General features: G+C 39.4%; 1 protein-coding gene across 3 annotated transcripts; it reads left to right on the top strand.

Moving 5' to 3' along the window:
- Positions 1 to 1,317: 1,317 nt before the first annotated feature.
- COASY (Coenzyme A synthase) lies at positions 1,318 to 16,173 on the top strand. 3 transcript variants are annotated; one of them, XM_081343145.1, is made up of 10 exons: positions 1,318 to 1,354; positions 3,089 to 3,756; positions 4,778 to 4,992; positions 7,526 to 7,657; positions 8,631 to 8,820; positions 9,827 to 9,891; positions 10,357 to 10,441; positions 11,080 to 11,177; positions 15,077 to 15,223; positions 15,347 to 16,173. In XM_081343145.1, the coding sequence occupies exons 2-10, from the start codon at positions 3,090 to 3,092 to the stop codon at positions 15,401 to 15,403; spliced, it is 1,656 nt and encodes a 551-aa protein (XP_081199271.1). In that variant the 5' UTR covers positions 1,318 to 1,354; position 3,089; the 3' UTR covers positions 15,404 to 16,173. The 3 variants fall into 3 exon arrangements, with proteins under 3 accessions (XP_081199271.1, XP_081199269.1, XP_081199270.1); XM_081343143.1 differs by lacking the exon at positions 1,318 to 1,354 and adding an exon at positions 1,412 to 1,559; XM_081343144.1 differs by lacking the exon at positions 1,318 to 1,354 and adding an exon at positions 1,581 to 1,699.
- Positions 16,174 to 23,571: the final 7,398 nt, after the last annotated feature.

The raw sequence follows: 23,571 nt of genomic DNA, 5'->3' as shown, positions 1-23,571 counted from the left end.
AAACCCATCAGACCAGGCCAGATTGTTCAAACAGATAGGTTTTTAGGTCGCGTCGGAAGGAGCAAAGGTCGGGAGCCATCTGGAGCTCAACCGGTAAACAGTTCCACAGGTCAGGCACACCCACAGAGAACGCCCTCCCCCTGGGGGTCACCAGACAGCATTCTCTGAATGGCGGCACCCTAAGGAGGCCCTCTCTGTGGGAGCGCATTGGGCGGAGGGAAGTTGATGCTGGTCGCAGGTGCTCCCTAAGGTACTCCGGACCCATGCCATGTAGGGCTTTGTAGGTCATAACCAGTACCTTGAATCTCACCCGGAAGGCAACCGGAAGCCAATGCAGCTCACGGAGCAGAGGTGTAATATGGGAGTATCGGGAGACCCCCAACACAACTCGCGCGGCTGCATTCTTTGTTGTCACTGTGTGTTGGGGGGAGAGAGCACGGGGGGGGGGAGGCTCAGCTAATCTCAATGTACTTTGACAATAAAGGTTTATTATATTATTATTTATTATAATTTCTTTATTAAAGATTTACAGTATAAGGCTGCCCAGCACAAATGTATGACTGGAAAGCATACAGCACAAACACACAATTAAAAAACAAAACCATACAACGATGTATATAAAATAGCAACCAAGCACGCAACAAAAGATCCTCAAGGGGGACTCCTGCTCAACTGACGCCTAATGCGTGGGAGAAGACCTAGAGTCCTAGACCTTAGCAGGTGTATCAGGGCAAACACCATAATTACCTGCTGTCCTGCTGTCTTATGAACCAACTGAAGCTTCTGAATCTCTTAATTTCGGCAACTCTAAGACGCATGGACTTCAACTCCCACAATCCTCCCCCTTAGCTTGCTCGCCGAGGAATTCTGGGAGAAGAAATCCACACATCTTCAAGCGGCTAAGGTTGAGAAAGACCTGAATGGTTTTCACGGGTGGCCTCATATAGAGCGCCCGGCAATATTGTTGTCACGGGAGGTGACCAAGGCGTGAGCGACCATGAGCATGGAATTCTGATCCAGGAATAAGACAGGAAGAGGGTTTCCTTCAAATACTACGATTCCTTGCCAAAACAGTTTGTACGTTAACAATCACGTGAGTGAGAACTGGAACTGGGCTCGAAATTTTGGCATTCTCTAGTCTGGGCGAACCCACAGGATCTAAGTACTAGCAACACACACTTCCTCCTTCTATCATCATCAATATCAGACAAAAGGATCCGCGTCCTTTAAATTCCACACACACACCCCAGATTAATTCGGGGGCTATATTTTCCTTCTAGCGACGAGGATCGCTTCCAGTTTATGCAGAGACACTTCCGGGTCGGGTGTTGACTTCGCTGAGGTTGCCTATCAGGTGAGTAAGCGGGAGGTGTTCTTTCCTTTCCTTCTGGGGGGGGAGGGGTTACTTGGAAGGTGGAGGAAGACACGCCACCAGTCCCGTGGGGTTGCGGTGCAGCGGCAGAGAGGCATAGTCGCTCTTTTCCAGCGACGGAACCTGGGTTAATTGGCACTTTTAATTGGCAGGTTTTCTCTTACTGCAGGTCTGCGAATGAGCAAAGGTAGCTTAATCTCCCAACTCTGGAGCTGTTTGTTGCACTTAAAAAAAAGCAGGAAAGGTAGTTGGTCAAAAATGCAAATATCAAAAGTAAGAAGAGCTATGGTGGTGTAACAGGAGAAGATGGGAGGCTAAAGAAAATGGGTAATGTATGGCTAGGCAACCTCCGTGCTCTAATAACCAAATCGGCCTTGGAATTTATGTATGTTTGGTTTACAGCTGCAGAAAGCCGAGCTAATTTCGGATAAAGGCTGGAATGAGAGTCTTTCCCTCCCCCCCCCCTTCCTTCCCCGTTTTTTCAGAACCAGTTTGGTCTAATGCAGGGGTAGGCAACCTTGGCTCTTTTATGACTCGTGGACTTCAACTCCCAGAATTCCTGAGCCAGCCATGAAGTCCACGAGTCATAAAAGAGCCAAGGTTGCCTACCCCTGGTCTAGTGAGTTCTAATTTCATGAACAACATGAAAGTCAGCTGGGTGACCTCTGCCCAATCACACACACTCACCCAATTCTCCTCACAGGGTTGTTGTTATGGGGAACAGAGGAGGAAGATGTGTTTGATATGTTTAAGCGCTGAGTTATTTGTTAAAACAAATGTAGGATATAAACAGATAAAAATGGTGGTTCAAATCTCCAGTCTCCTGTACTATATAAACTTTTGAGTAATTTAGGGTCAACTGCTGTTTCTGAACATTAGGTGCTATGCATCCTTCATGTTGGCAAGAAGGAAAAGTTATTTGACTTCTTAAAGAGCAGGTTAAAATAGTAACAAAAATAGAAATAAATTAAAAATATAATTCCTATGCAGTGTTAACTTTATCGTTAGACGTGTATGCTGTTTTCTTCTGGAAATCCAAAGTAGATTTAGCTACTTTGTGTTGAAGCCTACTTTTTCCCAAGAGATACAAATGTACATATAACTATATGCAAAATTAAATTGCAGGCATTCATGGCAGTTATCTATTTAGAAGTCACTGTCATAGAAATTAGCTATACTAATGTGGAGTATCCCACTGTATTATATCTACATAGTTTATTTTCAGTAGCCAATTCTATTGATATTTATACTATAACAATTTAATATTTTAACTTTTGTACACAATTATATGAAAGGAAGTCTCAAGAAGGGGAGGGGAGCTATTGAGCTAAAAATATGCTTATTAAATATTGCATATTAACTAATGTCAAATAGAAGTTAAAAATAAGAAGAAAAGAAAAAAAGGAAATAGGCAGCATTGTTACACTTCCTCCAGCAAGTTCAAACATACTGCAGTTTCATACCAATGTTATGAAGGTTAGGCTGCAAGATAATATCCAATGTTAGTGTATAATAAAGTCAATTAAGGATTTTAAATCTAAATTTTCTACTTTCCAATAAAGGGATTTTTTTCTGGAGTTTACAGTGGGTTTTGTCATTTTAAACTAGGTGCTAATGACATAAAATCTTTGGTCATTATTTTTCTATACATTAAAGACATTTTGACTTTTCTTTTCTTTTTTTGTATATATCTTTCTGAATGGTCCTCCCGGACAGCATGTCGATTTTCCGTTCTGGTCTACTTGTTCTGACATCCCCATTGTCGGCACTTTCTCTGCGCTTGATGCCCATCCTTGCTTCAGCTGCCCGGGTGGTACAAGAAACCCTATATATTCAACTGCAGCCAGGACTCAGCTTGTCGGGTGCTACACAGCCCCATTTCGCCTACGTTCCTGCCACAACTGAAGTACACAACCTTATCAGCAAGCTGTACGCTGATGCTGATATCCATCGTCACCTTGATGTCCGGATATTACTCACCAACCTTCTCAACCAAGGAGCTAGCCCTCCAGCACTAGGATCTGTACAGAACCTTTCCAAGCCACCTGAGGTGGTGCTCACAGACTACGAAGGTGTGGATGGGATGCAATCAAATCCAATCAAACAACGCCTAGAACATTATGCCACCAGTTGTTACAGCTGTTGCCCTAAACTGAGGTCTGTTTTACTGTATCCTGACTATGAGTTACAAGATGATAATGGAGAACTGTCCCCACAAGAGGAGACTGAGAAAACAAATGAGCCATTGCCAAGTTTCTCTGATGTAGTTGTGGGAGGCACTTTTGATAGACTTCACAATGGTCACAAGATCCTTCTGAGTGTGAGCTGTCTGCTGGCAGAAAATCGGCTCCTCATTGGTGTTTCTGACAAAGATCTTTTGGAAAGTGGGTCTCTTTGAACCATATATGCCTTTCTCCTGCAAAACCATTTAGAGAAATTAGAAGTATTTGGGAACTTTTAAAATAGTCCAGATTTTTTGTACAAAACTATTTAATGCTGTTACTGGAATCGGGACTGACAATCTAGAAGATAAGTTGTTGCTTAGACATGTGATGCTGATATTTAGAATTTCATATAATTTTCTGTATTTTACTGGAAGTATTAGATAAGTATATTTGCAGAACTTAAAAATGTATTGTTCCGCATTATGGCAGTTTGCCTTGTTAAATATGATATCATCTTAGATCTAACATCTAAGTTTGGTAGTGGCAGCTAATTTAAATGGATCTGTCTTTGTACTTTGAAGACCTAATGAGTAAGGTTGAGATGAGTTAAGCCTTCTATAACTTTTTATCAACGATAAAAAACTGCTGTTTTTCCCCATCCTTGGGCGTGTGTATTCGTGCACACAGACAGACACACGCACTTCGTTTTGCCTTTTTTTGGACTAAGCAATATTATGCAAAGTTTAGAAAAGGTATAAGAAATAGCAAGCCAAATAAAGGTATAATACTGTATAAGAACAGGCAGTACAGCTAAACATTGTTTACATCAGCATTATTTATTACACTGCTTCTATTGATAGTCTTTTATCTTTGCACCCTTCCTTAATTCCACCGTAACTTTATACCACTTCATATACTGCCTTTTGTTTTTAAGGAAAATGTACAGGAATTTATTATTAACCCTGAGCAATTGTGATGAGAGAACTCTAAACTCAGTAAGTAAACATGTTAGCTTTGACCTGCACTTTAAGCAACTATGCTTATCACAAACCCATGTGAGAATTATATATCCAGATGTGTTGCGTTTCCTCAGTATGACACTCTCTTAATTGCAACCTAAGGAAATCACAACTTCGTAGCACTATGAACTTTTCTCCTTATACTGGGGCATTATCTCAAGACACTAAGGAAGGATGGGCTGTGCTTTACTACATTTTCCTCTTATTTTCTTCATCAACAGATAAGTTATTAAAGGAGCTTATCCTACCATTTGAACAACGTGTGGCTCAACTTACTGAATTCCTAGTAGATGTCAAGCCCTTCCTGCAATTTGATATTGCTCCTCTATGTGATCCCTTTGGTCCATCAATTACTGATGCTAACCTGAAGTGCATTGTAGTCAGTGAGGAGACGTTCAAGGGTGGCCTTTCTGTCAACAGAAGGAGGACAGAAAATGTAAGTATGTGGGAACCTCTTTGCTACTATTGGGTACAAAGTAACTGAAAGACCATCTAGCTCAGACATGTCAAACACAAGGCCCGGGGGCTGGATCCGGCCCGCGAAGTGGTTTCATGTGGCCCGCGAAGCCATCCTGGAAACAGTGAGGGAACGGGCCCCACTGCCTTGGCCCTGGCCCAGAGACCCTCCTTCTGCCAGAGACCCTCAGATCTGTCCCACTCCTGCCCAGGCCCCCATAGGCACCCTTGATGCGAACGATGTAGAGCTGGCCACGCCCACCCAGTAGGCCATACGCATTCTAGCCACGCCCACCCAGTAGGCCATGCCCACCCTGGCCACACCCACCCGGCCCCTTGAGGGCAACCGCAATGCTTATGTGGCCCTCAATGAAATTGAGTTTGACACCCCTGATCTAGATTCTGCCAGAACTTAAGGTCTTCAGAACACAGTTCTTCCTCAAACCGCATCACTAGCAGAAGTACTTGGGCACTGCTCCCAGATTCTGGAATTTTCTGCCAACAGAGAACAGCCTGTGTTGTTCTGCCTGCAGGGAAAAATATATTGTTTAGAGGAAACTTTAATAACTAAATAGAGCTTGGCTCCACGTTTGGAAATCCCAGCTTTCTATTGTAAAAGCTTCAGTTATATAGTAAAGTGAAACCTCACTTTAGCTTATTACAGTAACAATTTTTTATCATTTGGATTCCACTCCTATAGAATGGACTAGTATATGCTAATTAGAGGGTTTGGAGGCATTCAAATATTTGTTAAAAGTTTTACTGCAGATTATGCTGTTTATGTAATTATATAAATAGCAAATTAATTCAAATGAGGTCTATTCAGATTTAATGGTGATTACCTTAATGGTGTTTATTTTAATGTTATTCTGAGGTCATTCATTGGCAGAAAAGCCAGGAAATGTAAGGGCTCATATTGCTTCCTCCACCAACTTGAAGGGGTTGCTTTATTTGGACCTCTGTAGAAGCAAATACCCTGCAAAAATTTGCATGACCCATTATTTACTTATACTGTTGTGTTTAGAATTTTATTCCCAGCATAAAACAGGTAGAGAAATATTTCTTTGGTATAGAGCATGGCTCACTTCCATCCACTTACTTGCTTTTTAAACCTGCCCCCCTCCCACCAGACAAGACTTCTTCTGCAAGCTTTTCTGAGTATAGGGGACACTCAATCCTTACATTTAACAAAGGGCTTAATGGTAATCTCTGTCCCTACTGTAATGATAATGATAACTTTATTGTCACTTTGAATGTACACCAATCGGCATACATAAAACAAAATTTCGTTGCACACAGCTCTCGAAGGGTCACCACCTCCGATATATACTCCTTGTTCGTGGATCATGCATAAACCACTTTTTAAAATTTGTTTAAAATCCATCAGTTCAAGCAATCTCTGTGGCAGCTAGTTCTAGGGCTTATGGTCTTTCCCCTGGAATTGCATACCAAAGATTAATTAAAAAGATTGCACATGCCTGAGATTTTTTTATTAAGCACGTTCATTAGATAAGACAGAAGCATGTTTATTATATTTATGATACATTTTTATTAAATATGCTTTTGCTCTATATTCCCTTAAACATGGAACATAAGCCAGTTGGTTGATCTATTTCACTTCCATACCAGGGTAGAGAAGCTAGTGCTGGTCACTCAAGAGAACTAGAGTGGTATACAAAGGCTGCCCTAGGACTGGTGAGGCTAGTTATTCAGGGACCTTGAATCTCTATTTAGTCTTACCTCCTGCACTTACAAGGTGGTTGAAGTAATAAAACTGATAAAAATGTATATACTGCCTTAGCTCATTGGAGAAAATACGGAGTGTAAATGTAGTAACAGCATATTAAAACGGATGCTTTTTACATCTGTTTGGAGCCTGTTACTAAATAGCAACAGAAGCCCTATTTCCACCTTTTCGGCTCTGCTAGTACCAGCGGGTTAAATAACAATCTGCAACAAATTGATTAAATGACATTAATTTCAGATATAAAGGGGAAAGGGTTTTATAAGTAGTCCTCTAGTTACAACCATAATTGAGTTGAGAATTACAGTCTTGGTGATTGTTAAGTGGCAATTTACTTTTATGAGATTTCACAACCTTTTTTTGCAGGTGTTGTAAAGTGAACATGGTGGTCATTAAAGAAATCAGTTTTTATCTAACGGGCATTTTTTGCCAGAAACTAAAAGTAAATGCTAGAAAGTGGCAAAAAATGCCAGAAATTGCTGTTGCATGATTGTGGGGTGCTGCAACTGATCATAAATGCGAACTAGTTGTCAAGCACCTAAAATGCAATCATGTGACTATGGGGGGGGGGAGCAGTGTGGCTGTAGGAATTCCTGAACCAGGTCATAAGCACATTTTGGAGGGGAGGATCTGTCATAATTTCAGTCACTAAGCGACCAGTCATTAAGTGAGGACTAGCTGTAGTGGTAGAATAATAGATATTTGTTGCCAGACTATGTGGTATGATATGGAAAGGCAACTCGTCTGTTTCCTAACAAATGTCTTACAGAACCTTTCTGAACTAGCTCTCCACAAAATCAGTCTGGCTGTTGACCCTCGACATGCCAGAAATGAGGAAGAAAAAATCAGCTCTTCTAGCCTGAGGTACAGACTACTTGGAACATTGTTGTATGTGCCTCAGGTAAGTAATATTTGTTTTAGCTCTTGAGTTGTATGGGTGGATGAATTGCAATTCTGTGTTTATTCGGTAGTAAGGCCCTTTGAGTGGAAAGGGACCTATTCCTAAATAGGTATGGATTGCCATCTTTGTTGCTAGATTTTCTAAGAGAGAAAAGATGAGTCATAGGTTAAGGAACAGTCTGAACATGCCTTCCAGTCTTCACCGTGAGCAAGTTCTTACTTGGATCATCTCTGGCCTCTTCCTTTCTTCTAAGTAAAGGCTTTCCAGTAGGAGAAACATAGAATAACAAGATTGGAAGGGACCTTGGAGGTCTTCTAGTCCAACCCTCTGCTCAATCAAGAGACCCTATGCCATTCTGGAGCACTCACAATTTCTGGACACAGGCTGTTCCATGAAGAGCTAGCTCTGTTCCACGCCTGGAAAATGAGCTGAGTCCCAGCTAGGCAACATAGAGGGATAGGGACATCTGCTAATACAGGCCTGATAAGGATAATTCCAGCAGGCACTTCCTCCTCAGGCTACTCTTTGCCTTCCTCTGGTATCTGCCACGTCTTTTCGCCTTTTCTCTCCACTCCCCACTTTCTTCAAAGCAGTCTTTGCTATTAGCAAGCACTGAATCTTCAGGTATAGTCGGGAGCTGTGGCTTATTCAGAGGAGACTAATGTTTTCCCTTCACCACAAACGAGTGGGGGGGAGAAGGATGCTTACAGAGGATGCAAAACCACTATAAACAGCCAAGCTTTCTGAATGGAAAGCACGCTCTACAGGGAATAGTGTGCAGGACTATGAATGTAGCTCTACTACACAAATGTAACAGGGCTGTATGTAATGGATATTTGTTCACCAGAACAGTGCTGCTATGAAAAGAAGCGATGGAAGAATGACAGCCGTGATACTTCTGTAATGTCGAACAGCAGTAAACATGAAAGTGAATATACATTGTTCCCTTAAAATCAATTACTTTTCTTTACAGAAAAATCCATCACTTCCTTCCAGACCCTACATAATAGGGCTGACAGGTGGATCTGGTAGTGGCAAAAGTTCTGTTGCCCAGTATTTGCTTCGCCTTGGTGCCTTCCATTTGGATATGGACAGTCTGGGACACAACATTTACACACCAGGTGGTCCTGTATACGAGCGAGTGATAGAAGCATTTGGACCAGGTACGATTGACTTTGGGGAAGCCATATTTTAATTCAGTTCATCCAAAAAACTGATAGGGGAGGGATAGCAAGGGTTCTGCCTCAATTTTTTTCTTCTTTCTTATCCTCAGGCAATCAGCTTTTATTACTTAAAGCCATGTATTCTCCACATTCCCAAATTTACTCTCCCTGTTTTCTTGCCAAAATTACATTTGTCCTCAGCAGGCAAAGTTTATAAATGTGCATGGATATCATAGTAGTTTGGCCCATCACTTGAAAAATAAATATGGAAGGAGAAAAACTGAGGTAACAAGCAGGCCAAAGGTGAAACTGTATTGTATAACATACCATGTATATTGAGTTGCCATTTAATCTAGGTGAAAATATTATTTGGCAAAGTCAGTCACTCTTGGAAGGCATTAGTTCAAGTCACCTTGGAGGCTAGACTCCAGGAAAAATAACATTCATTACTTACTTCTGTAGTTGGTTCTTATATTGTAAGCATTGCTACACAACTCAGCAGAGGTTATTTTTACCTGCATTCATAATGCAGCAATCCAATAAGGTGACTTTCCAAATCTATTGCTGTCTAGAGAAGTTTGAAATTCTAGGATTTATTTATTCGTTTACGTATTCATCACATTTCTACTTTGTTCATCTCATCTAAGTGATTCTTATAGCATCAGCTTTTGTATTGCAAGATTGGGAAAAGCTGCAGGAAACTACCATAAGGTTTTGAAGTACTCTTTAATTTTTTTTTCAGGGAAAAATGTTACATTAGTATCCTTTTTATACATTTGTCCAATGTTTTGAATCGTAAATGAAATGATCAGTTTGTCAAATCTTGTGTTTCAAAAATGGCAGTGAAAACCAGTTAATTACCCTAAGAATTAGGAATGGAGATGGGAGAGTTACCTGTGAATTCGGAAAGGGATTTGACTTTTGAGGGTCTCTTAGCACAAATAAGGGGAGGCTGCACAAGATTTCCTTCTGCTGTGTGTTTGGCGAATCCAACTCATCTTTACAGATATTTTGAAAGAAGATGGAACCATCAACAGAAAATGGTTGGGAGCCAAAGTATTTGGAGACCAGGTAAAAGCTGCCTCAGTTTGGGGTAAAAACCTGAATTTCAGTATTGATATTACTTCCTTTCCAACTGAGCATATTTGGTTTACCTTTGATTCATTGACATCAGAATGCCTCTCTGTTCCACCCCATTAACTCTGCCCTTTCACCTCCTTTCATAGCAAGGGGTTGTTTTTTTTCCGGATTTGTGGGTGAAAGGTATTACTTGAGCACAGTGCCTGCAGGGAGAACCTCTCCCTGTGTACTAAATACAGTGTGGTCCTGAGACTGGGAAATTAAACTCTTAGAACTGGTGATGCTGGGATACCTGTCTGTATACTAGTGCATGTCTTGACCCAGTTCTGATTTGCATACCATACCTCTTGGATTGGTACTGCACCTTGGAAATCCCCAGGGTTTGGTTTGGTTTTCATTTGTAGCAGCAGGTCACCTTAAATTTCTCATGTTGGCTTTCTTTGTTCCCCCTTGCAGGAACAGATGAAGCAGCTGAACAATATCATGTGGCCAGTGATGGCTCAAATGGCAAAAGAGAAGATAAAAGAGGCAGCCAACCAGGGTGAGGAGGTCTTCTTGGGATCTTGGCAAAACTTGTGAATAAGTTACATAGGTGCAGGATCTCCTTTTTTCAGAAAGCTGAGCAGGTAATCTGTAAGAGCTATGCCAAAGGAGCTTGCCTACAGAGTCATTGTGACTTCTCCTATGATGAACTATCATATGGCCCCAGCATGAGGATTGTTCAGCTGTACTGCCTATGAAAACTGAGATAAATATCGTTTTATTTAATTTACAGGCCATCTAATTCCATCCCTAATGTTGACATTAATATGTGTTTTATCTGAATTTACTTACATTAGAGTTAGGGTTAGCCCATGATGTAGCAGTTATTATTTATATAGTCATTTGTGCCCCTGCACTCTCAATTTCAAAGATTTCCAGAGTAACTTGCAGAATAATATGTTGTTGCTGCTTTGCCATCATGGCTTGCTTGAAAGTAACAAACAGAATTTTACATTTGGATAATTTTATAAATTATCAACACCTTTGTTTATTCTCCAGTACGAGAGAAGGGTTGACTGTGCCATCACAGTATTTGTTCATAATAAGCTATGATACCTGGAGATGAAATTAAAGCATGGTGCAACCCCCTCTTGATGCTTCTGTTCACCACTCAAATTTCTGTAAACTGGTCTGCAGGAAAGGCAGTGTGTGTGCTGGATGCAGCTATGTTGCTGGAGGCAGGCTGGTCAGAAATGGTGCATGAGGTCTGGACAGTCACCATTCCTGAAAATGAGGTAAGTATTGCTGGGTTGTACAATTCTTGCAAATAAAATCTCTCTTCCTGTTCAGTAGGTGGCATTTGTCATATTTGCCCAAAAGAGTAGCTAGTCCAAAATAACTAGATTTAAATTGGAGCATGCTGGTATTTTGGATTTTATTTCAGCCATCATAAAGCAATACAGTAGTTGTTTAAAAAGAATCCAATGCTGTGCTGTTACAACTATCATTCATTTCATTTCATTTCATTTTATTAAATTTGTATACCGCCCTTCTCCCGAAGGACTCAGGGCGGTGAACAGGGCATATATAAATAGCAAATACAAAAATTAAAAGAGGATTAAACAAGTGCCCAGATAAAAAACAATAACAATATAAAAAACCCATTAAAAACCCTAATGTCCCCCATCAGGCCAGACCAGCTTGTTCAAATAAATGGGTCTTCAGACCGCGCCAGAAGGAGCGAAGGTCCGGTGCCATCCGGAGCTCAACCGGCAGTTGGTTCCATAGAGCCGGAGCGCCCACAGAGAAGGCCCTCCCCCTGGGGGCCACCAGTCGACATTCTCTGACCGGAGGCACCCTGAGGAGGCCCTCTCTGTGGGAACGCACAGGGCGGAGGGAAGTTGACGCCGGCAGCAGGTGGTATATGATATATGATATGATATGATAGTCATTCTAAATAATGATCATATATGACATTTGTATTCTGTGTATGGATATTTGACACATACATACTGGAAAAAACGAAGTTTTTAAGAAGAGATTGGACAACACTTATCTGAAATGGTATAGGGTTTCCTGCCTGAGCAGGGGGTTGGACTAGAAGACCTCCAAGGTCCCTTCCAACTCTGTAATTCTGTTCATTTTGAAAACTCTAATGTAGCTTTCAGTGATAGCTTGTGCAATGAAAGGTAAGGTAACTAAATAGATAAGAATAATTTATATCCAGATTTTTAAAAATGCAAAACGGCTTGTATCACAAAACTAATAAACCACAATAAAGAGAAAAATACCAGAATTAAAAAACAATAAAGTAAGAGTAATATAAATAGCTCACATAACAGTATCGCATAAAGAAATTAATATCACTATAGTTAATTCTCATCATCTGAAAGGTAATGGTTTCTTAGCAAAAAAAACCTTTTAAAAAAACAAAAAAAACCCATATATATATATATACCTAAGACAGACATGTCAAACACAAGGCCCGGGGGCCGGATCCGGCCCACGAAGTGGTTTCATGTGGCCCGCGAGGCCATCCTGGAAACAGTGAGGGAACGGCCCCCAATTTTACCATCCTAGCACCAGGAGGGAAAGCCAGCCAGCTGTTCATGACTTTCCAGAAGATTAAGATGATAGGGCCTCCTGGATCTCAAGGGAAAAGATGTTCCATAGGGCAGGAGCTGCCACAGAAAAGGGTTGCTTCCTAAAGCCACACTAGAAGGCATTGTTTAAGAAAGGGACCTGCCTGCTCTACCTCTTCTTTTTTATATACAAGTTTAATTGATTTTTTTAATATTTACATATACATGTATTTGTGAAAACCAATATGGTGGTTGGGTAGTTAAAATAAGAAATGACCAGTTGTAAATAGTTCAGTTTACATCAACAGAGATGCCCTCTCTAATTCCCTTAGTTATTACATAGTCAAAATAAGCAAGTTAGTACACTTCTAGTTATAACCCAGTCAATTAATAAAATTCAAAATATATTTTCACTAATACATATCAATATCCTGTTTTTAAATTTTATCTAACTGCAATAGGATATTCTAGAATAGCCTATAGTATATAGGAAAAAGCTTAATTTTGGGGTAACCCACAATTCCCTATTTCAATAAAGAATAATTCTTTTGTCTACAAAACTTACATTGTTCATTACAAAACATTATGTTTTACCATTAAAGTCTAGTTTTCATCTTAACAAATCACCAGTTATTAGAAATATATTTTTGTCTTAACCATTCAACAATTATTAAAATACTATATTTTATATATAAAATTCTAGATTCTATACCAGGGGTCTTCAAACTTGGCCCTTTTAAGACTTGTAGACTTCAACTCCCAGAATTCCTCAGGCAGGCACGCTGGGTAAGGAATTCTGGGAGTTGAAGTCCACAAGTCATAAAAGGGCCAAGTTTGAAGACTCCTGTTCTATACTATAGTTCAACAATAACCACTGAATATTCTACATCAATCATTAAAATGCTATCTTTTGATATGTCATTCCAAGTTCTATAATATAGTTCGGAGTTATATTTTAAAAGCTTACTTTTGTTTTCATTTACAGATCTAAAAACTAAATGTAAAATCAGTTATATTTTTAGAGATTCCCCTTAATCCATAGAAAGATATTTTTATAGTCTATCTTTAGGAATCCCAAAAGAGAAACAAGTTCAGTTTTTTAAATCTAACTCTTGCCTTCATTTGTGCCAATCATGCTTCTCTCTTGGCATCTTTAAATTCTCAAATGTATCTTCCTTTCTTCCTATACCCCTTATTTGAATCCAGGGAGTGTATCCAAATGTCAGTTTTGCAAGGAAGATGTCCCCTTTGTAACCATTGCATTTTTGCTTTGATAATGATGGTTGATATAATATAGTTGTCATTAAATCAGTCAAATCTTTTTGTTCTTCCAATTCTATCTGGGTTAGGTAGAAAGTAGTAGCTGATATTATGGTTGTCATCTGATTAATTGAATTCTCAATATAGCGTGAAGGCCTTTAGTGTCTTCACTCTTGGTGTTGCTTTCTTCAGTGCTGTTGCTTTCTTCAGTGCTGTTGCTTTTTGGCTTGTAAGTTTTGTAGTTGCCATTAAAGTTTGGACTTTAAGGTTTTCTGTAGGTTGCTTTTGTTGTTCTTTGAAATCTCCTATTTTAGTGTTAGTTTCCACTTCTATTTGGTTTTGAATTATCTTTTCATTTAAACTCAAATTTTGATTTGGTGGCTTTACGTTGTCAGATTTTTCTTGCTTTAATTTTCTCTGTCATTGCCAAAATCGTGTCCAGTATCAGTTTATAATCAAGTGGTGGGATGTATTCATCCATTTCGTTGTTGTTTGCAGTTAAATCTTCCATGGAGGCTGTTTTAATAATAGTCAAAGATTTTCCATCTCCTGAAGAGTTGTATTCAGTGCCAGGTGTTCCCACACTTATCTTTAAGCATAGTGTCAAGGACAGCTCTGTTAGTCAGCTCTCACAACAGAAAAAGGAAATTTACTTGCTGTATCAAGTTTTGCCACAAGATGTCATCAATAACATATAACATGCAATGTAAGAATTTTCTTTTCTTTTTCCCCCCAAATTAATATAGTACTTTTGTAGGATTCGTCCAATTTTTTTCCTTAATTCACAGCTTAGAGAGAAGATAGGATAGTGGCTCCCCAGCAACAAATAGAAGCTTTTTAGTAAATACAGATGAAATTGTTTAATTTCTTTGCTGAATTAATTGTGTTTCTTTTGTAGCTTTGAGGCTTTAAGATTTGTTCCCAAAGTAGATATTCGCCGTTTTCTCAAAAAATGGGGGAGGAGATTTTCAGGAAAGTCCCACAGGAAAATGGTTAAGGGAATAGGAAAGGTAAAAGCTCACCCAGGTCCTCCAGATTGCTTCTTAGTGCTAGGTAGTGCTTTTGGCTTTCGGCAGGGAGCGGCTTAGTGATTGGCCATCTTTATGGCCGGTCTCTTTTTCGGGCCAAAGGAGATGATCCTGGATTCCAGTGGAGGGCTGCCGCCCTTCCGTGATTGCAGGGAAGTCCTCCTCTCGGTAATCGCCCCTCCAGGGCAACTTTTGACCCTTTTCAGGGTCCTCCAAAAAAGAAAGAAACGTACGGCAGGAAGCAGACTGTTCTGCACGTCTGGAAGTGCCATGCGTGCAAACCGGAACTCCTCCTGCTCTGCTTCTATGTCTGTTTCTTTCAAGGCCATAAGACGCATCATAGAGAGAGATGGCCTAAGTTCAGAAGCTGCCAAACTGCGGATACAAAGCCAAATGCCTAACAGCCAGCGTGTGAAGCAGTCACATGTGGTCCTTTGCACAATGTGGGAGCCAGAAATTACACAACAAATGGTAAGAAAAACCTAATAGCTGCAAATGAGTAAAGGCAGAATCTTATGGATCTGTTAAATGGATTTTCTTTGTAGAGTCATCCCCAGTATGCTTATTGAATAATCTCTCTGTCCATTTTTACAGGTGGAAAAAGCTTGGGCTCTGCTTATGAAACGCATTAAACCTGAAATAGATCCATGAACTGAGATGCGATCACCTCTTCATTCTGCCCCCTCAGTGCTGCCAGTATGGAAAAGTGTGCACCCATCAGGAGTACCCATTCTAATGAGGGCAGAAGTTGAGGGTAGAGATAAAGGAAACAGAGTTCCAAACACTTGGTGGTGTGGTGTGGTATGTGTATGTGTGTGTGGGGGGGTGATATTCCCTTTGATCTTTTTTCCTCTTGAAAAAGGTTCAGGGAGAAGCATGAAGTAACTTTTGTATATCATAGGATTTGATATTTTTTTTATTCAGTTGGGGTACCTGCTGAGCAGGAAAAAAATGACTCTGTTATGTGAAGCCACTGATGTTACATGTTTTTGTTGGAAGCAATTTTATTAATGCTATTACCACAACAAAAGGAAGAAAATTCAGGGTTGCATAGGCATGGCATAAGTGCTCTATTCGGTCTCCACTGTTTTGTATTTGATATCCTTTAGGCAAAAGTTACATATAAAGAAAGCAAATATATTGGCTTTGTGTGATTGTGTGTTATTAATGGGAACTTTTCTGATTCAGTAGTGAGTGGGTTTCTTAGTCTTCTCTGGGACATCAAGATTCACAAATACAGTTTAAAACAATTTTTCCTACTTGAATTTGCTTTCAATTCTATTGCCTAATTCAGATTTTTGTCTCTAAAAGAGATAAATAGAAAAAGTTGGCAAGTTTTTGCCAAGCAGTATAATTTATCTCAAAACTGCAGCAAAATAAGGTATCTTTGTTTTTCAAAATCTCTTCAGAAATAAAATTTGAAATAATTTTTAAAAAATTCATGTTGGTGTTTTTAGAATCACTTGAATTTAAATATTTCAATTACATTTCTCATCCTTTTAGTTGAATGTATGGCATGCATTTATATTTACATTTGATCCTTATTTACATTAATTTGAAGCTAATTTAATTTCACTTGCTTTTGTTATTGGAAATGCATGGTTTCATGGACTATGAGTCAAGGTTTATGAGCTTCCTTCATCTAACAAATGGGTGGCAGGAAGATTCCATAAAGAATTAAATTGTATATATAAATATGCCCCCCCCAAAGCATTGAAAGGAAGGAGGATGAGCCAGGCCTATCTGTACCATAGCGGTGCAACCTGCTGATGCAGATGGAGAATAATTTTCATAGTAGATTATTTCCCAAATAAGCATTTGATATGAATCTTACAGTTTTATGTTCCAGGGATCTGAGGGCTGAATATTTTATATTGGGGGCAGTGGGACTTCAGTCTGATTCTGGAAGAAGACTCACATGATACAGAGAATAAGGGCACTTTCCCATTGCAATTACAAATGCAATATTTTGCTCATGCACTCTTTGCATTGAATGCATCTGGCTTGAAGTTGATTCAGACAATTTTGACATTTTGTTACATCAAATTGCCACTTCTCTTCCTGCTTAACACTGATGCAAACCCCGTATTTGTGATATAACTCTATGAAACAAGGGACCCGCCGTGCTAAGAATAATTAAGATTATGTTCTTGCAGGCAGTTTCCCCACTACCACAATGCTACCCAGATTTCCTGCTTTTTTAATTTAAGAGAAATGAAGAAAATAATATACTCCAAAATACTAGCTTCTCATGCTTATTTGCAAGAACATCAGAGACATTCCTACATCCAGTGCCTTGCATGGAAGTGTCAACTTGTGCTTGGGGTGAATGGGTGGGCTGGACAAACTAACACTTGAGTATTAACTGTGAGGAAGGAACATCTTGGAGAAACAGATTTTGGGCAGGAGTAATCCTCACCAGTTTAGCCTTCTGGCAAATGATTATTTCATAGTTGTTTGCACCTAGTCTTAACAGTTTTCTTGTTGATATACAAAACCCTCTCCTGGCAACTATTTGATGGGTGTACCACAGCATGCTCCCCAAATTCCAGTTATGCCTACTTGTCAAAAAGGCTACCAGGAGTATAATTATCCCATAGCTTCTTTTCTCAGAGAAGTTGGTGCAAAAAATCTAAAAGTATCTCCAACAGATGACTATCCAGCCACTGCTTGAAAACATTCAGTGACAGGGAACCCATAACCTCCACTGATAACTTGTTCCACTATCAAACTGGTTCTAGTCCAGGGGTAGGCAACCTTGGCTTTTTTATGACTCATAGACTTCAATTCCATGGCTGGCTCAGGAATTCTGGGAGTTGAAGTGCACAAGTCATAAAACAGCCAAGGTTGCCTACCCCTGTCCTAGTCTTTCCCCTTTCCCCTTAATAATAATAATAATAATAATAATAATAATAATAATAATAATAATAATAATAATAATAATAATAATAATAATAAAAAGAAGAAGAAGAAGAAGAAGAAGAAGAAGAAGAAGAAGAAGAAGAAGAAGAAGAAGAAGAAGTAGTAGTAGTTGGAGGGAACCTTGGAGGTCATCTAGTCCAACCCCCTGCTCAGGCAGGAAACCCTATACCAGTTCAGACAAGTGGCTGGCCAGTCTCTTCTTAAAAACTTCCAGTGTTGGAGCATTCACCACTTCTGGAGGCAGGTTGTTCCACTGTTTAATTGTTCTAACTGTCAGGAAGTTTCTCCTTAGTTCTAGGTTGCTTCTCTCCTTGACTAGTTTCCATCCGTTGCTTCTTGTCCTGCTTTCAGGTGCTTTGGAGAATAGCTTGACTCCCTCTTCTTTGTGGCAGCCCCTGAGATATTGGAACACTGCTATCATGTCACCCCTCACCCTTCTCTTCATTAAACTACACATACCCAATTCCAGCAACCGTTCCCTATATGTTTTAGCCTCCAGTCCCCCAATCATCTTTGTTGCTCTTCTCTGTACTCTTTCTAGAGTCTTGACATCTTTTTTACATTGTGGTGACCAAAACTGGATGCAGTATTCCAGGTGTGGCCTTACCAAGGCATTGTAAAGTGGTATTAGTACTTCACGTGATCTTGATTCTATCCCTCTGTTAATGCAGCCTATCACTGTGTTGGCTTTTTTGGCAGCTGCAGCACACTGCTGGCTCATATTTAAGTGATTGTCCCCTAGGACTCCGAGTTCTCTCTCACAGTTACTACTATTGAGCAAGGTACCACCTATACTATACCTGTGCATTTGATTTTTCCTGCCTAAATGTAGAACCTTACTTTTTTCACATTTGAATTTCATTTTGTTAGATAGTGCCCAGTGTTCAAGTCTGTCCAGATCCTTCTGTATCTTAAGCCTGTCTTCTGGAGTATTGGCTATTCCTGCCAGCTTGGTGTCGTCTGCAAATCTGATGAGTTCCCCATCTATCCCCTTGTCCAAATCGTAGATGAAGATGTTGAAGAGCACGGGGCCCAGAACAGAGCCCTGGGGCACCCCACTATACACTTCCTTCCATGTTGCAGTTCCATTGAGGACCACACGCTGAGTACGGCCTGTCAGCCAGCTACGAATCCATCTGGTGGTGATGCTATCTAACCCACACTTTTCTATCTTATCAAGTAGAAGGTTGTGATCTAGTTTATCAAATGCCTTACTGAAGTCCAAGTAAATTATATCTACAGCATTCCTCTGATTCACTAATTTTGTCACTTGGTCAAAGAATGCAATAAGATTTGTCTGGCATGATCTGTTTTTGACAAACCCATATTGGCTTTTAGTGATAACTTTGTTTGCATCAAGGTGTTCGCTGATTTGTTGCTTGATTATCTTTTCCAGAATCTTCCCAGGTATTGAGGTCAGGCTGATAGATCTGTAGTTTCCTGGATCTATTTTTTCCCTTTTTTGAATATGGGAACTACATCAGCTCTCTTCCAGTCCTCTGGTAGTTCCCCAGTGCTTCATGATCCTTGAAAAATATAGTTCAGTGGTTCTGAGATCACATCTGCCAGTTCCTTGAGAACCTTGGGGTATAATCCATCTGGTCCTGGTGATTTGAACTCGTCTAGGCTGGACAGGTGCTCAATTACCATTTTCTTGCCTATCTTAACTTGCGTTTCTATTCTGTTTCTGTGTGGCACTATTTTTGATAGGTTGGACTGTTTTTTCCCCTTTGTGTAAAGAAAGATGCAAAAAATGAGTTAAATAGTTCTGCTTTCTCCCTGTTGCTTGTCACCTTCTTGCCACTTTCCCCCACTAATGAACCAATCATTTCCTTAACTTTTTTCTTGTTTCTTATATGTTGAAAGAAGCTTTTTTTGTTATTTTTGACTTTGGTCGCAAGCCTTAGTTCATTTTGAGCCTTAGCTTCTCTCACTTCATCTTTGCAGGCACGGGCTGTTTGCTGATATTCTGCCTTAGTTATGTGCCCCTCTTTCCACTTCTTATACTTGTCCTTTTTATCTATCAGTTTATCAGAGAGTTCTTTATGCAGCCATGCTGGTTTCTTTTGAGAGCTGTTATTTTTCTTCTTTGTTGGTATTGTGTTGTATTCTGACAGAATCTCCATTCTTTTAACATTGTTGTTCTCTGACCTGAAAAGGCCTACCGTGCCCATAACCAGAGTAATCTTTATTGAAGTCTAAACATATCCAGTCTCTCCTCATAAGACACAGTATCTACAATAATCCTTGTGTGTCTTCTTCACCCACTCCAACTCATTTGAATCTTTTTTAAGATGTGCCACACAGAACTCAACACAGCATTCAGTACAGGTTGGACAGTGAAGAATATGAGGGAACAAAAACCTTCCCTATTTGGAAATTATGTTTTATTGTTGCAGCCTAAAAATTACATCTATCTCAGCAGGTACAGCATCTGATTAATGGCAGAAGCTAAACAGGGATCCTACTAGAAAAAAGCCTGGTCATGTGCTGAATTTGAAAACATCCCATAAGATGGCAATGGCAAATCCTTCCTGTTCTGCTACCAAAAAAGCTCCAAGTGGATATGAAGTTATTAATCCATAAGCATTAAAATTTCATCTGCCTTCTGCAGCCATATTAGACTGTTGATTCATACTTGGCTTATGATCAACTACTTTATAATTTTGACATTATTTTCTAATTATTTATCTGTTCTAGAATCTTCATAGGTGTTGAAAGTTTGACTGACTGACAGACTATGGTTCCTTATGCCTTTTCTCTAATTTAGTCATTTTGTGCTTCATTTTTAGTTCAGAATTTCTCAGAGTTCAGACTAGTTCCAATAGCCCCTCAACAACTTTCCTAAGTTTAACACAATCATTCCCCAGCATCTAGTAGACAAATTGGGCCTTTTACGTTTAAACACCCCTTTGTGCAACTGGATTCTTGATTTTCTTACCAACAGGCCCCAATATGTGCAAGCTGGAACAAATACCTCTAATACCATTTTCTTGAGCACAGGTTCTCCTCAGAGCTGTGTCCTAAGTCCACTGCTGTTCACCCTGTTGACTCATGACTGTTGGGCTAGGTTTGCCACCAACCATATTGTGAAGTTCGCAGATGATACAACAGTAGTGGGCCTTATTCATGATGACAATGTGGAAGCTTACAACAAGAAGGTTGAGGGGTTGGTGAACTGGTGTAAGGAAAACAGCCTAGTTTTAAACACTGGAAAAACCAAAGAGATGATTGTCGATTTCAGGAAAGGCAGGCACAGCCACACTCCTCTGTGCATTAATGATTCACCTGTGGAGATGGTTACCAGCATCAAATTCCTGGGTGTGCAGCTAACAAGTAGGCTGGCTTGGCCGCTCAACAGTGAGAAACTGGTGAAGCGGGCACAGTAGCGCCTGCACTTTCTGCGTCGCATGAGAAAAGCTCATCTTCCTTCCCCTGTTCTGACCACTTTCTACAGGGGGACGATTGAGAGCATCCCATCATACAGCATCACAATCTGGTTTGGAAGCATCACTGCTTCAGACAGGAAGGCGATGCAGAGAGTGGTGAGGGTGGCTGAAAAGATCATTGGCAGTTCCCTCCCTCCCATCCAGGACATAGCACAGAAGTGTTGCTTGAACAGGGTCCGTAAGATTATCTGGGACACTACTCATCCTCTTTACAACCTGTTTTCCTTGTTACCTTCTGGAAGGAGGCTTCGTGGTATCGGTAGCAGAACATCCAGATTCAACCATAGTTTCATTCCATATACTGTACAGCATTAACCTTGTGAACTGTCAAGCTTCCTCCTTCTGTTATATATGAAGGCTACTGCTAAGTTTGTAAAGCCGCCCTGAGTCTTCGGAGAAGGGCGGGATATAAATGGAATTTTAAAAAATAAAATAAAATATATTCAAGATGAACAGTATTTAATATTTTATTGTTATGTATATGTAGGGGTGTAGGTCTATACATATGTTGTTTATAGTATGTTTTAGGTGTGTGTCATACATGTGTTTCACTTTGAGAGCGGGCAACTAAATTTCATTTTTGATGTGTGCCATTGTGCCCACAGTAAAAAAAAATGACAATAAAGATTATCTTATTATAATACATCAAGTCGACTACCTGAATTCATTCAAAGTTATAAGGTATATCCTGATTAGGAATCACAAGGTGGAATCCGATTCTTCAGCTAGATCTTTACAGTTACATAGTGAAACATCTATCCTCTCAAGCCTGAGCAAAATATGAATAGAATTTTCTGATTTTTTTGTTACCTATTTCCTATCTTCATAAAACAACTGAATCTCTTATTTTTAACATATTTGAAGATACAATCTTCAATACAATCCAGAATAGTCTTCCCTAGTGGTTTGTATCACAATTCCACTTGCTATAAGTGCCCTTTTTGATTTTCAGCTTTTTCACTCAGCATTTTTAAATAATTAGAATAGTTTGTGATTGGATTTCTATTTTTTCCTTTTTTAAAGTAATTCCTAATCCATCTTAAATTCATTTTCCTTTTAGATTCCCCTACTATGGAATTCAGTTTTATGATTTTTATTAAAATCTGCTTTTCTACAATCCAGTCAAGTCCATTTGACCACACTCGGTTTATTTTCTCATAAAATCAAGAATTGCAGCATTACTAGTTATTTTGTCTCAAACTCTATTATTCCCATGTTGATTACTATGACTTTCCTTCTGGGTCCTCCCTTGATTCATTTTGAACAAGCTTTATCCTTCCAGTATGTATTCCAGTCTTGAGAATACAGAATTTATATAATGCCTATTTTAAATATTTGTTTCCTAGATGTTAAAGATTGTCTTCTTTCTCATACTTTGAGCACTGGTGTGTAGAAAATGTAGACAATGAACTTTGATTTTTTTCTGATTATTTTCACGAAATTAACAATAGGACTCAGTACATTTTCCCTCTACATTCTGCAGTGCAAAAGTTTTTATATGTAATTCCTACAAATAAATTCTAAGTTCCATCTCCAACTCTAATAAGATTCAGAGATTCAGATTAAAGTCCTTCTGATCTAGTAGAGCAAGCTTTGGCCAAACACATTCTTTCTGATCCTTACGAAATCATCTCAATCTAGCTTTCTGACATATAATAAAATAGACTTGTAGTCCCAGACATCAAATCTCTCTCAGCACTGATGATGTTATCTAGTTTAGTAATGTCTGCAAGAAAATCACCAAGGACCCCACATCAAATGACTCTTGTGAACACCAGTTCTATAGCTAAACATTGATCTGCAGTAATTTATTTATCTTCTCCATTCCTTTTCCATCAAGTCGAACAATAGATAAAACACTACCAGCGTTAGAAGATGTGTTGCAAAACAGACAACAAAACTTAATTTTTCTACTTTTACAACTGCTTTATCATAATTATGAAACAATAGGATTTCCAAGTCAATGAAAGAACATCACATTTATGTGATTAGATGTCCCAAAGGTAACAGACCCTTTGATATTAGAGTATCAAATTGGAGTGAAGAGGAGATGCTAAATAAAGAGGTAGTATCAGTGGTGAGATTCAGATATGTGAACAACCAGTTATAGAACTATTAGCCTGCCCTCAATACCTGGGAAGATTCTGGAAAAGATAAACAATGAATCAGCGAACACCTGGAGGCAAACAAAGTCATTACTTAAAGCCGACATGGGTTTGTCAAAAGCAGATCATGCCAGACAAATCTTATTCTTTGACCAAGTGACAAAATTAGTGGACCAGAGAAATGCTCTGGATATAATTTACTTGGACTTCTGGATATAATTTACTTGGACTTCAGTAAGGCATTTGATAAAGTAGATCACAACCTGCTACTTGATAAGATAGAAAAATGTGGGTTAGACAGCATCACCACCAGATGGATTCGTAGCTGGCTGAACTCATCAAA

The sequence above is a fragment of the Vipera berus genome, assembly GCF_964194415.1.
Source record: "Vipera berus genome assembly, chromosome: Z".
Taxonomy (NCBI): domain Eukaryota; kingdom Metazoa; phylum Chordata; class Lepidosauria; order Squamata; family Viperidae; genus Vipera; species Vipera berus.
The sequence above is the reverse complement of the archived record's forward strand: the minus strand, read 5'-3'. Positions and strand labels throughout refer to the sequence as shown.